Source organism: Chiroxiphia lanceolata, chromosome 5 (genome assembly GCF_009829145.1).
Source record: "Chiroxiphia lanceolata isolate bChiLan1 chromosome 5, bChiLan1.pri, whole genome shotgun sequence".
Classification (NCBI taxonomy): domain Eukaryota; kingdom Metazoa; phylum Chordata; class Aves; order Passeriformes; family Pipridae; genus Chiroxiphia; species Chiroxiphia lanceolata.
This window is the reverse complement of record NC_045641.1, coordinates 15,192,018-15,207,293: the sequence shown is the minus strand read 5'-3', so window position 1 is coordinate 15,207,293 and position 15,276 is coordinate 15,192,018. Positions and strand designations below refer to the sequence as shown.

Below are 15,276 nucleotides of genomic sequence, written 5' to 3'. Positions count from 1 at the left end.
ATGTGCCTTATCAGACATGGACTGGAGCATTATCTGACAGAAGAAAGGCTAACACAGCCAGAGAATCCACCCCTGGTGAATTTTTGGGCATGGAAGCCTCTTGCACAGTGTATGTTCTGAGCACTTGCCCAAATGGAAGAGAGTCTGGGTGCTGTGCAGGATGAATATGCAAGGACAACCCAGAGCTGAGGAAGGAACAAAGAGACCATCAATTGTATGAACCCCAGCTCAGCATGACACTGCAAGGATTTGTGTCTCTGAATTGCAGAGCCACTGGAAAAGCTGGCAGAGCTCTTCCAGAGTTCCTGTTGGTACCAGTAACAAAAGTAAATCCAGGGCTAAAACAATCAGATGAAAAAATGTCAAAGAGAGGAAATGGTCTTGTCTGTGTGTTTATATGTGGCCTAGCACAAAGGTTCCCTGGACAAGACCCAAAGATATGACAAATGTGCAAAATAATGAGGAATAATTATAATCTGGGGTGCTGAGAAACCATAAACAGGTTGAACTTGCTCAGTAATGTCATCAGCCCTAGCCAGACAGGCCCGGTCATGCATTCACTGTGCTGCTACACGTACTCATGGCTCCACTTGTGTCACAGGCTGTTGGCAGCCTAAGGCTGCATCACAACTGACACTTGCTAAATGTACACGGATTTTCAAAGCAGGCCAAAAGGAACCACCTTAGATATATCTATAGCACATCTCCCATGATATTACCCCCGATTTCTGGACATGCTTTTTCACCACCCACGCTGAATACAACCTTCTTTGCTACCCACATTTTGTATGAAATTATGGTTCTGGTAGAGCTAGCAACTTTGCAAGTGTTGAGGGGGCACCTTACTGACAATATAAAGGTAAGTAACAAAACAGCATTCCTCTAATATCCAGCAGGTGAGAAAAACATTAGTGTGGGCCTCAGGAGGAAAGGAACTCTGCCTCCAGCAGCAAGGGGGGGTACTATCAACAGCCACTGCACTGCGTTCTTCGAGGGCTTGGGCTCAGTGACATCCACAACAGTGGTGGTAGAGAAGGAGACTGTTGTTTTGGTGGATTTGATGTATTCTGTTGATACTAACTGAAAAAAGTTTCATGAGGGTAACACAGAAGCTAAATGCCAAAAACTGGGCTATTAATTCTTGTAACCATCCTATTTATTTCTAACTGGGTCAAACAGTACTGGTAGAAAAAGCAGAATTTCTGTCCTTGGCTGCAACAAAGACAACGTCAGGCTCTTGTTGGCTACTTTATACTTGGAATGTGGTGACCCTTGTACTGTGCAATGTGGAAGTAATTCAGCTAAAGACAATAAAGTCACGCCAGAACAAATAATTTGAGTCAGAGTTGTGTACTTCTGGCTCCATCTGGCTTTTTCATAACTGCCCACAAAGAGGAGAACACAAAACTGCACATGACTTTCGTGGTCAATTAAAGTACAAGAGAGTCATGCCCTAAGGAGCCTGTTGCCTGGTTGAGGCTTAATGCTGCAGGGGATAGGAGAAAAGGGAAGAGACAGAGTTAAGGCTCTGAAGGAGAAGAGAAATAAATATTGAAGAATTATATTAGATTTCTATAACTTAATGATTGACAGATAGTTCACTCCATTCTTAGAACAGTTAAGGAAATGGTTCAAAATAGCATCGACATATCCCATATATCCACATAGATCTGAGTAACTAAGAATGATTTCTTTTTTTTTTTTTTTAGATGTAGTACATTTTCCAAAAGTGTATATAATATATAAATAGAAATTTGCTGGGAATTTTTCAGCAAAAAGTTTTTCTATTGTAAAATGCCAGTGTCTGTCAAGCATCAAAGCAGTTTGCAGAAAGGACAAAGGTGGTTTGGGGAAAATCCTTTGTTCTACAAGCTTTATATGGGATTTTTCACTATTTCACAAAGAACAAAGCTCCATTTTAAATAAAAATAATTTTAGTTTAAAAGTAATATTTTAAGTAAAAGAATAAAATAAAAACTGGCATTAGAAATATTAATCTGTGTATAAACAAAAAATTTCAATTGTTCACTTTCAACAAGTATTTCTCTCTTCTGCTAGTTCAAAAAAACCAGAATATGAGTCCTTGTTCCAGACCAGGGCAGCTTTAAAAAATATGTGAGCATATGAAACCTGAGTAATGTGTCAAATCATATGTCAAGGCTTTCCTCTCTGCTCCTACCTTGGCACTTGTCTCCTGCAAATGCTCAAGGAGAAAAGGGAACAAGTAAGTATATTATGGCCCTAAAAACTTCTGGTATGTGGTAATCTCCCTTCCTGTTTTCCGGCTTTGCCCCTTTCTGTCACTTTAGATCACAAAGTATCTAAGACACGTTTTTTTTCCAATGTCTGTTTGTGCGAACTTTTGCACAGTGTGCCCCTACCCTGAGCTTCAGTAGAGCACCAGTGAACATTAACAGCGTCCTCCAGACTTTTTAATAGATTGTGTGTGTTGTGCATGTGCAGTCAGACAGGCAGAAGAGCAAAAATGGGGTCAGCAATAAGTACTTTCTTTGGCAGAGAAAGCAGAGCGAGACTGATCCAAACTTGGGGTTTCAGCTTGGCAATACAGAACAGTGACTCTGGCCAAGGCTCTTGTACGTAGCACAGTAACTGCCCCACCATCAGTTACATGCTCCAGCTGCAGGGTCAGAAACCACAATGATGAACATTCAGAGACTGCTGGGGGGATGGTTTTGGCTGCTGAGGGTTATGTGTTGTTCAGTGCATCTACAAGTACCAAAACACAATGAATGCACACTCCACAGTAACTTCTTGCCACTGGCAGTTTAACTGCTCCTCCTTTTCCAGCTCCCTAACACTTCCTCTTGTTCTTCTGCAATCTGGGCACTTCACCGACTGAAGCAAATGGCTCAGGAATACTAACAGGAATAGTTATAATGTCAGTGCAGGGAGTAGAGGCCTTATCTGCAATTATTCCGATCACTGAGTTTAGCTCTCTGCCCACTTTTTTAATTCTTGTGTCATAGGATCAGATCTGAATAAAAATATGAATCAGAATGATGGCAGATTCTTATTTTCTATTGCAACTCAAGGGCAAACAGTCATTATCACATTCTTAATAAAAAAGCATTAACCTATAGAAAGATGAGAGTCTAACAAAAGGATTGCAAGGTGAAGTATACAATTGCTGCTATAAACAATTACAACCGCCCACTCTAAAATGTGCAGAAAAGACACTGCAGTGTCCATTGCATACTTCAAAAATAAAAGACACCTTCTGCCCTTTGAACAGAGCAACAGGCTGCAATCCAGAAGTGGGAATTTAGACATTGCCTTGGGATTCCCAGTGGCTGAAGCACTACTCTCTATTGTCAGAATGATCCTGAGAGTAATCAAGCACACACATTACAAGGCAATGCACCCAAAGTACCTGCTCAAAAAGGAGTCTCGACAGCTGGCAGAGAGAAGCAGGGTACATTCAGTACTCACAAATCAGCCCCTTAGAGTGGTTTAAAGATCTTTTTTCTTTTCTCTAAATGTTACCAACTTTGTCCTGTGTCTGTTTTAAAAGCATAATGAAGGGGAGGAAATTGAAACTAGAGATTAGTGGCTGGTAGGAACAGAAGGACAAAAATTATTGCTATGCTTGGGGAAAAAAAGCCACGAAATGCTCCAGTTACTTAGACACAAAAGAAAACTTTAACATCTTGATATTTATAGTGCCATTGTATTTACACTGTCCCCTACTCTGAGAACAAACAATGCTGAGAACACATGGCAACTTAAATAGCAAGCAGTAGATGGCAACACTCTACTGCCAGCCGGTGTTGCTTGGTTATTTTTAACTTGCTCACTCTGGTGGGGTGTATCTGACACTCCCTCCTCATGGCACATACTCCTGCTGATCTCACAAACCAGGGAGGTGAAAGCGGATCTGAATCTCTCTTCATTCACAGGCTTTCAAATCTATGTAGTCAGTGACAAGATATTAAGACAGGTTACATTTTCTAAGAAAATGATGGAAGGTCAGTGATCTCACAATACCAGGAAAAGACTGGCCATTACAAGAGAACAAGGATGTGATGTTCAGCTTGGGCATGGATTTACTGGAGAGGGGAGGAGAGCTCTTCTACCTCCCTTAGCATAAGTTAGCAACAACCATGTGGCTGTGCAGCTCCCCAAACCACAAAAGACCTGGATCCAGTTTTGCCAGTTCAGTTAGTAAAGGTCAGTCACACTAAGATACACATGCAAGGAAAGGATTTTGTAAAGCTTTTTACAAATATATGCAATTTACCTCCTTCTCTTTGAACTATGTGGTATAGATGAACCATCTGCAGAATAGACTCCAAATCTTGGTCTTGGTAGCCTTTCTCATGCATGTCATCCACTGAGTCTGGATAGATGACTTGATCACGTAGCGTTCCAATGGACATGTAGGGCCTGAGAAAAAATACAGAGAAACTGGTAATGTGAGGCTGGCTTCCAGGGAGCACATCTTGCTGATGCTCTACGAGCAGAGTATAATGCTTTAAACACCACGTTGCTAAAACTGGATTTATCCAGTGGATGCATTGTGGTTGAACACTTTTCTAACCTTACCCTAGGGACAATGTATTGTTTCCACAATAGTTGATTACTGGGTAGCAACAGGAGTAGTGCTAGCATGGAAACACAATGACAGATCAAGCAGAATAAATATCCACTTTATACTCCATTCTGAATGCCTTCACTTGGAATCAGTGAAATTATGCTGTATTCAAGGTTTGATACTCCAAGAGATTTAGAAATTGATTTAAACACTCACGTGTTAAAAACAAGTTGTAACAAAAACATTGCAGCTCAAACTGGGAAAGAATTCCATGGTGCAGAAGACACCCGAGTCAGGCACTGAAAGCTTCCTTTGCACATTACTATTCCAAAGTGCAGAATTGTGACCAGGCATAACTTAGCTGGCTCTAGAAGGCTGTGTAACACTTCTGAATTGCAAAATAGCATACATTAGAGAGGCTGGTCACATTAAACCTCCGAGCACCAGCCTCCCTTTGCCAAGCACAAGGCTGTGCTGTATGTGAAGCAGCTTCTGAATCACCATGTGTCCAGACCAGGTAATACCATCTGTCTTACTAAAACAAGCTGTCTCCAATTTGAAGCCAGAGTTCTCAGTCATGGTTGTGTCTCTGGAATGGCTATGGACAGTTTCCACAGTGACATGAGCTGTGCTCAGCCCAGGCCCCAAAAATCCTCCTAGTCTCAAATAAAGTAAGCTGAAAGAACAGCTTCACAGCTTTCTAAAAGATACCAGGCCATTCAGGCTAGGATAGCAAGATACATCTATTTGACCATTTCTTTTTTTGCTCCTTTTCTAAGGATTTCTTGTGAAGGACAGATCTCCATCCTGTCCCACAGATACTGCTGATAGCTCTTGGAAGCTAGAAACACTCCAGGGACAGTCTGTGAGATTCTGAGTTTGGAAGGGAAGGCCAGAGCCAAAGAACAGTCAGCCTCCAGACTCTGTCTTGCTTTCTCTGCCAAGAGTTCCACTAACTCCCTCTGGGTTCATCTGCTAAAACAATGCTGGTCTTATGAAAGCTGTGGTGTCAGGGGATGATAGAGAAGAGCAAACAAAACTGGGCCAGCAATGAGGAGGCTTTAAGGCAGCTTGCTCTTGCCACCAAGAACTGCTTCCAACAACTTCACAGTGGACTGACAAGAGGTCAGTTTTCTTCCCTAAAGTGCTCTGGACCTGTGTGGTGGGAAGGTCTCAGCCATGCAGAGGCTTTGCCTGGCAGAGATGTGTAATACCAGGACAGATTTATTCCCTTCCCTTGGAGGGGTCTGCAGAAGGGGCAGATTTACCTGTTGTTATTCTGAAGTCTCTTCACAGAGTAATGTGAAGGAATTCACAATACATAAACGAAGAATTACGGAACTAAAGCTGCAATATGAACTAAAAGTCAAATGCAAGCTGGTATCAGCTGCAGTGGTTTTAGTGCTGCAAACATCCATGGTGAATTGTCTGTACCTGCCCATAGTTCAACTACTTTCAGCGACTAGCTGGGTGAGAGTGGGAAGGGCAGGGGTTCTGAACTGCTAGTAAATATTTGGTCATCTCCCTGTTGTGGCAAGCACCCACATGGAGCAAAACCAGAACCACAAGTCAAACACAAGCACTGCTGCTCCTCTTTGCTCACTGTTCTGCCCCCTGCTTATTGTGGGAAGACTGTTGCTCTGGGCTGCTGCATGAATACTAGCACCAAGTGCAGTGAACCACTTACATTTATTGGGATATTGCAAAATTTCAACTCTAAATATTAAGTAACTTCATGAAGTAACAATATATTACATTTCTATAGTGCTCTCCATCTATTATCCCAAAGGGCTTTACTTGTTGCATATGTAGAAATCATTTCACTTGCTCCAGACTGCTGCCACCTCTGGGACAGAAGACAGCAGCTCCACCTGTACTCAGAAAGGTTTAAATCAAGGTTGTGGGTAAGACCGTGTAATTTAGGTGAAGCTGCAGGTAAGGGCAAGGAGGACAGAGTTATCATGTAATTTGTCTGGGGTTTTAATACCTTACTCTTGTGAAGTATGATCCTGTAATAACTAGCAGCTCTGAGATTAACCTACAGCACAATCAGAAAGACAATGCTCAAAAGCACTGTGCCAGGACACTTGGTGCCATGTTGTTTACTGAGTCACCAGCACTGCTTCCTGGTACAGCTGGATTTTCCTTGTGGCCTCCCATCTAAACACACCAGTACTATTAAGCATGCCTCTCCCCACCTAGTTTGTGAAAATTAAAGAAAAGCCCAGCCTGCAGTGGAGTAACCAATCCCATCAATTACTAACTAGCTGAGAAAAGAATGGCTTATGGTTACAGGTCTGCCCTGGGAGGTGGGAGAGCATGTTCTGCTTCCCCCATCCCATAGGAAGCCACTCGTGTCCCTGAGGGGACACTTCATCTTTCTTGGCATGAGATTTCTCATTTTGTGCTCCAACTTTTGACAACAAAGAGAAGCACCTCTGTAGTTGGTTTATGTCATTCATTTAAGGGTGGGGATGGATTGCTACCTGGGGGGTCTTCTCTCTCAATGAGGGTCACAGCCCAGACAACTTAGATAATTAACTTCTAAACTGCTAAAGTTAGATGAGATCTCAACTAACTCATACTTTCATAATCTCAGACTAAATCCAGAATTCTCTAGCTATAGCTTGAAGACAATAACCTCCTTACGTACCATGGGTGCCACAAAGTTAAATGCACTAAAACCTGTTAAACATCAGATGTTATTGTAATTGAGGTTACACGTGTATGATAGACATTAAACAGTAAGAAGTACGGGTAACTGGATACAGCAACAGTGAAATTTTGGCTTTGCCAGTAAGCTCCTTGTTAAAATCCTGTTTTCATTAATTTTTTAGCAGTTCAAGCAACAAAAACAGTCTTTTTGTCCTAAAGTAATACTCGAGTTTAACTGAACTGAATTGATTTCTGATGGAGTTTTTCCTTTCAGCCACAATGTCTGGGTTCCAGTTTCAAAGAAAGCACTCTTACAGACTCCAAAAGCAACTCCTCTGCCATGCTGAGGTCATGTCTTTGATGGTAACAGCTCTGCAATGGTTTTCTTTCTTTCTCTGCTTTCTGAAAAAAGATTTCTACGCTGCTTTTGAGATACAGGATTTAAGACCAGTAATCCTTTTTTAAAGCTTTGGTATCAAACCTCCAGAAAGTTAAGAAAACTTACTCGTTCTTGCCCAGTTTTCTGGAATATCAGTATTTATTGGAAGACACACTTTCAGTTCTCATAAACTGATGCCTTTTCAGTCAGTTTGATGGCTTTATTACATCACTAATTTTAGTTTGGTGCACTTAGCACTTCACCTTGTAGCATTGTAACTTGTAATACTGCTAGAACTTCTTGTAGTTCTCCTAGAAACAAGGAATCATCCCTAGGGTTTACAGCTTCCCCCTTGCAGTGCACGAGGGGAAGAAAGATGATATCAAGACATGCTGCAATCTGAAGCCTGTGGTATGGACAATTCCCCAGGGCCCTACTGACACATGACATTGTGTACAATGCTGGCAAAATAATAGAGAAATCATATGGGAGGAAGAGCAAGTGTTGCCAATGATATGGTCTCTCTTTGTTGCAATTGCTTTGGGAAGGAAGAAGGGGGCAGGTGCTACAAAACCTAGTACAGTACATACCAGTCACTTGTCTTTCCAAACAGAGGACTTGCATGCTGGAGCTGTTAGGCACAGAGAAAAAGGTATAATGCAAATTCAAAGGACCTGTAGATACACAGGCACACTGCAGCCAGGCTCTACTAACATCTAGTAATGCTCTGATGTCTTGAAGAGCAGAGGACTTCACACTTTTGGGTAGCAAGTTAAGGAAGATGACTTGCTTAGATGCCAAGAAATTTCTGCTCCAAAATCAGAACAAGCCATATCCACTTGAAATATTTACAAATACTTCCTGAATGTATTTAAAGGTGTTTTCATCTTCCATGCAAAATAAACTGCGCTGACAGAAATTATAATCTGTTCTGACATCCACAATCTTATTTTAAAGAATTACAGCAACTAATCAATATGGATTTTAAGAGTCTCTGAAGCAATCTGAATGGTCAGAGTCTTAACTCCAAGCATCCTGGAATACGAAAAGGACCAAAAATAAACCTTAATTAAGTGTCTGGCATCAGAAGTTAAAGGATCTTAGTCCAGTGTAACTGCCCAAGGAACTGCTTCCAGGTACAGTCTAAAGCTCATCTCACCTTCCTTGGCACAGGCTGTAATTAACACTTCCTCCATGGAAGGTGAAGTCTAAAAACATGTGGCTTGTGATTCTGAGACCCATTTGCATGGCCCCAACTGTGCAATTCATACCCGATCTGCCATTCACTATCCAAGTGTGTTTGCAGTAATGATTGCACTATTATTCTCATAGATATGCAAATTTATGTGGGAAAATTATGTGCAATGCAACTATAAACACTTGACTGACCCATTTTATAAGCTTCTGTTTCTGGCTGACAAGGTGCCTGTCTGATGCATCCAAGTGGGAGAGAAAAAGTGGAACACTACACCTGGGATTCTCCTTTTCAGATAAATTGCAGCTCAGATTTTCAAAGGAGATTGGGATGGCTTCAGAGTGCAATTCAGAGTGCTTGCTTTGACAACTAAAATAAAATGTATTCCAAATTTAGGCACCTCTATTTAAGAAGATGATACTGGAGCCCAAGCCCCAACCAGGGAAGTATCTTCCTCGGAAACTTGGAAGATCTTTAGAAGTCAGGCCTTGCACTGAAGAATTGCCAGTCCAGAAAGCCAAATGTTGTCTAATCCCCCGAAGGTCCAGCACAGCATGGAATATGAGAGCAACAGTTTTAAGTCCAGCACAAAACACTACAGCTACTAGAGATGCAAGAGAAGGGGCTATATGACAAGTTTACTGTTAGCAAATCTCTTCAAAGAACTGGTTTCAGGCTAAGTTCTTCTCAGCTTGCAGGATTGCTATTTTTCTAGGCTACCATCCTGGCTAAAGAGGAGTCAAAGGGAAGGCACCTTCTAATCTTCCCATTGAAGCAAGGAAACTACTGTTAAGAGGCAGGAACCACATGTCCAAAGAGAGAGTTATTGGAAAGAGCCTAATTATATACTATACTGGTCAGAGTCCTCAACTGAAAGGAAGGAGATTTTAGTACCAATTTCTTTCTCCCAATGTTCTTTAATGTAACATGCAGCAACTATGCTAATCCTTCAGTAGCATTGTAAAAACATATTAAAGGGGATTCTAATCTTATTTTGGTGCCTGCTCTCAGGAGAGGACTTGTTAGAGATAAATGAGTTTAATGTTTAGCTCTCAGTTTGGCACCTAAACTGCAGTAAGAGGTAGAAGATCAGACATACATTTATACTAGAGATTCCTATAGGTTAACTCTAGGTGGCTCCCTTTACCTACTACATACATATTTTGAATCATTTTCCAAAAGCTCAAAATCTCTCCCTGATCATCTTGGGAATCCACACATTTTGAACACTCTATCACCTTGCTTGCCAAGATCCTAATTTTTAGGAGCTGTTATACTTTGTCTGCAATCACCTCAGCAAAACTCCAGTTCTTGCAATGCTCCTGACTTAGATCAATGGTAAAAACTCCAATTTTCAACAGCAGCAAAGCTTGATCAACAGTGATGCTCAAGAACAAATAGCCTCCACTAATTAAAATGGACTGAATTCTTAATAGTTCTTGGATGACATTAATAAAATAAACAGCAAAAAAATATAATTGATGGCACCACCACTACAACTTAGAGAAAATAAAATGTCTTGAATGAATGTGAATTAAGTTCTTTTTAAGTATCCACTACTCTCAAACAGAAGGTGGTATCACCAAAAAGTTAAAAAATAATAAACAATATTTATCAAAATTTAAAAAACCACAACAGGGTGAGTTTATTGTACTGTGTCTAGTTCAAGGGATTTTAGAGCCAGCTAAATTTTCAGCAACCCTTCTAAATATATAAATAATTGATCTTTCTTTAAAATAGCCTACATTGAACTTTGCTCTCCACTCATACAGAACTAGCCATGAACATCCGCTAAATATTTCAGATAGATAGTCACCTGAGTGGAATGTAATCAGCTTATGGCCACTAACACAGTTAACAGGAAATTAAATGCACAGTATGAAAGGCTGAATTCTCAATGCATATATTTAGAATCTGATATCAAAGACTGAAAAAATCACACTAATCACACTGTGGCTTTTTTTGCAAAGAAGCTGTGCACATCTCTGCAAGAAAACAATCCAGGAGGAAATAATAAGCAAAGAGGTAAAATAAGCCTTTAAATTAAAGTGCTATTCATGCTCAGGTATCATCTCATCTCATGATTATTCACCATTACTAAAATCACATACAATATTACTAGAACTGATCAGATGTCAAAATGTGTTTAAGGTGAACAATTCACATAATTATCCAGTTCAGTCTGTTTGTATCCTGTGACAAAACACACGTATAATTAAAATCAAACCCCAAACAAATTCTACAAAATACAAGCAGCCAATGCATTCTGAAATAATTATACCTCTTGCAATGAATCATTCAAATCACAGAATCACAGAACGTGCTAAGCTGGAAGGGACCCACACCCACAAGGACCATTGAGTCCAACCCTTAGCCCTGCACAGGACCATCTGCAAGAGTCACACACCATGTGCCAAATGCTCCTTGAGCTGTGTCAGCCTTGGTGCTGTGACCAAGGAAAAATATGCTCCTTTTCTTAAACATACAGTGTTTATGTATGTTTAAGCCCAGTCTCTTCATACCTCTGGCAGTACTGATGATAAAAGGATTATATGGATTAATGATCATAAAGACCAATGATCTGAAGAAAGAACAGTGAGCTGTTCTGGACAAGATTCTAGCCTGCCAGTCCCACCAGGCACACCCCAGCCTAAGAGGTGCTTCTGATTTTTATCACAGCAATGTAACACAATGACCAAGGCAGTTTCCCTCTTTTGGGAAGATCCCAAATTATTCATAGTTTTGTAGATGAGAAGTGACACCTTATTTCACAGAGAAGAGGAAGTGCAGACAGTGAAACCTCTAGAGCAGAGGGTGCTTTTGCTCTTGGTTTCTACAATGCTTAGTTTCCCATGGCATAATTTTTCCATGCCCTGCAATATGAATACACAAGTCGTACTAGAGCAATAGTATGTCTGCAGTGAAACACCCTGCCAACAAATGAGAAGTCACACACTGCACTGACTTTCTTCTCTTAGCTGCTGTGAAACACTGCATCACACAGGACAGAACGTGACAGAGACACACTATGTATATGGATACATGGTTATAAGCATTATTGGTACCAGATATTGCTCCACAAGGGAGCCGTAGTAATCTCTAGCTGAAACTAAAATTGATAGAATATAATTAATGCAAAATGTTAGGCAGATAAACAAGCCTGAAAAAAGTCTTCCCTCTTGGGAAAGACACACTTCCATCTAAGCTAGGCAGGTGCGCACATGCTGAACTGCAGAAAAAAACCCACCTGCTATCTGTTCCCATGAGACCATGACATAATTAATGACTCAAGAACAATGAACTCAAAACCCAGAGTTCTGGGGACTACTCAAGCATTGTTTGCAGAAGAGACTCATCTCACCTAGAAGTTACTCATACAAGTCTGAGTTAGTCCCAGGATCTCTTGGTAGTCAATGGTGTCCTCTAGTGAACTGGTCCTAGAACACAGGACGAACAGCTGCAGTGATCCGAACGGGAAGGCTGTGGTGTATTAAGGAGTCAGTGATCTACAGAACAGTTGACCTGAGTGGCCGTAGGCTTGTGCTATACTTAGCTGCACTATGTTGGGTTGTGCTGCACATACAGCTTGGCCTTCGTGCCTGTGCTATGCTGCACTTATCTCCTGGGTGCAGGAGAAACTTTGTCAGCTAATCACCATGGAGGAGCAGGCAAGCAGCTCCCACTTGGCACGAGCAATTACACACCCGTGCATCCTTGTCTTTATCTCGAAGCAAAGCAGCCATGTTCTCATGGTGACATCCTTTGGTTTGACAATAGAAGTGACAAATGGCTTTGTTTACCTCTAAGAAAATCCTACCAGAGTGCTAAAGACCATAATGCTAAGGAACCTTAGCATGAATGGGACCAAGTGTAGCATGCTATGCTGTGACTAGAGGTCTGTCTGGTGCTGCAAAATGCTGAGTTCTTAGCATCTGATGGGATGCAAGTACCACAGAGGCTGATGAAAGGACTGGAGCATCCCTCCTATGAGGAAAGACTGGGAGATCTAGGACTGTTCAGCCTGGAGAAGAGAAGGCTCAAGGGGATCTTAGCACGTATATAAATACCTGAAGGGAGGGTGCAAAGAGGACAGAACTGGGCTCTTCTCAGTGGTGCCCCATGACAGGATCAGAGCTAATGGCACAAACTGAAATAGGAGATACCATATGAGCATCTGGAGACAATTCTTCACTGTGAGTGTGTCGCTTTGGCCGTTCCGACATTATCAGCGACAATCAAGCACTAGAGCAAGTTTCCCAGAGAGGCTGGAGGGTCTCTATCCTTGGAGATATTCAAAAGCCCTCTGACATGGTCTTGGGCAAACAGCTTTAGGTGGCTCTGTTTGAGTACAGGGGTAGATCAGATGACCTTCAGTGGTCCCTCCCAACCTCAACATTCTGTAATTTTGTGATTATCTATGCTATCAACTTATTCCTTATCTCTAATAAAAGCTATTTTAATTAATGCCTTAGAGTATGTATACCTTTCTCACTGGCATGAACAATGGACGCTTTCATTGGTGCACTGCAACAGCAAATCACCTTCCAGAGGTAGACAGTTCACTCATGATAAAGCTCACACAAGAATGTCTAACTTTTAGCTGCCTAAATGAACAAAGACAAATTCTACCTTTGGTGTATGAGTTCATAGTTTATTGCTTTAACTTGCTGGGGATAGGGGTTGAACACCTCTATAAAAGAAATTACTAATGGCCTTTTCTCTGGAGGGTGGGAAGCTACTAGTGAAAATGGATTTGTCTCCAAGAAATGCAGAACAGAATCACTGTGCTGAATTGAACTCATATTTACCTTGGAAACCACAGTGAGTTGGAGGAGGAACAGAGGGTGAAATCGTCAGCCTGAAGGCAGGCAAACACAGAACTAGAATCTAAGAATGTGTCTGAGTGAGCAGACCATGGAGAGTCTGGGAGAAGGCTGAATTACCTTGGAGCTGGGACACAGTTCTGGAGCCCAGGACACAGGGGCAGGCAAAAGGCAAAGCCTGTAGAGCACGGGAAGAACTACCATCTTCTCTTCAAGAGGAAGGTGTTGGCTACGTCTGCTATCTGGATTTTTAAAAGCATAGGGCACTGTAACTGAGTTTCGGGTTGAAAACTATAGTACAAAAGAGGAGAAAATACTTCTTCCCAGGGAACTCGATACACTTGTTATTAGAGCTTTCAGCTGTCCTTCTCTCACAAAAACCAACATCCTTTCAGTCTTTTCATATCAAGCTTTTTATGTCAGGTAGATTTTGTAGTTTGTGTTCCCCAGTGTTTCCTAGTATTATGTAACTAAATTGCTTCTCATAATTTGATATGCATAAGGCATTTGAAGCTTGTTTTCTGACATTCCTGGGTAAAGTATTATTGAAATAGTGAACACTTGCCATTCTGTACATCTGTCAAAGATCCTCTGTTATACAGTTGCCACGTAGGGCAGTTAAGGTGGAGGTAACTGCTCAAGCCAGACACAGTAATGCCATTTCTCTGCAAAAACCACGTCATGTAAATGCGACCCCCAGATTACTCCCTAACACTGCTAAGTTACACAGTGTTCTCAGTAAACGTGTAGGTGAATTCGTTTCCCTGGCACTGCTATCAAAACTAAATTTTAAAGGCAAGGGAAGCTGTGGATGCCCCATCCCTGTAAATGTCCAGGGCCAGGTTGGATGGATCTTTGAGCAACCTGGTTTAATGGAAAGTGTCCCTGCCCATGGCAGCGAGGTGGAACTACATGACCTTTAAAGTCCCTTCCAACTCAAGGCATGCTATGATTCTCTGAGCTGTTTGCATCAGCAAAATTATCCTAACACAGATTAAATAGATTGCAATTGTTTTGCGGGATACGTCCTATAAATACCAACCTTGCAGTCAGCTCCTATAATCTACTGATGCCTTTGTATTTATAAAATGCTTGTCAAGACTAATCTGACAATGTACTTTACAAAAAGTTCAAAGTTTATTTTTCCCAGCTTTTAAATGAACTTCCATAAACAGTCTGGCACATACATGGATGCCTCGAAAGGTTGTACAGGTAACATGTAATTATTGGTGCTGAATGAGGACTTTTCATACTCAATATTCTATCAAAAGGACCAAGTGGGGGTGGAGGCATTGCTAGCTCATGCTGGCAAGAACATGGTGTCCAAAATACATTATGAAACACAAAGCAACTGATAGTAGAAAAATTCCTGCAATTTGCATCCTCACAGACAAAAATTTAGCTCTTCTGTAACATTGAGGAAAACATTTCAAAAGAACATAAATGGAGGAAGGTCTACATAGTAGTGACATCTACTCTTGTGCAGGAGCCAAAACAAGATATATGTGCTTAGTACTGAAGCAATACTCAAAATGGGAGGGATAGCACCTTAATTACAAAAATGGATTTCACCTTTTAGTTGCATGCACATTATGGTATTTAGTCAGACTTGCAGCTGACAACATTTTACATCACACCTCTGTGTATGTGTCACTTGGAAGGAATACAATGA

At 41.3% G+C, this 15,276-nt stretch overlaps 1 protein-coding gene across 1 annotated transcript in view; it reads right to left on the bottom strand.

The window, feature by feature from the left end:
• Nucleotides 1–15,276, bottom strand: part of ABCD2 (ATP binding cassette subfamily D member 2) — a 45,610-nt gene that overhangs the window by 10,664 nt on the left and 19,670 nt on the right. The window contains exon 7 of the mRNA XM_032688391.1: nucleotides 4,259–4,404. Within this exon, the coding sequence (XP_032544282.1) occupies nucleotides 4,259–4,404 (146 nt within the window). The remainder of the gene's footprint in view (nucleotides 1–4,258; nucleotides 4,405–15,276) is intronic.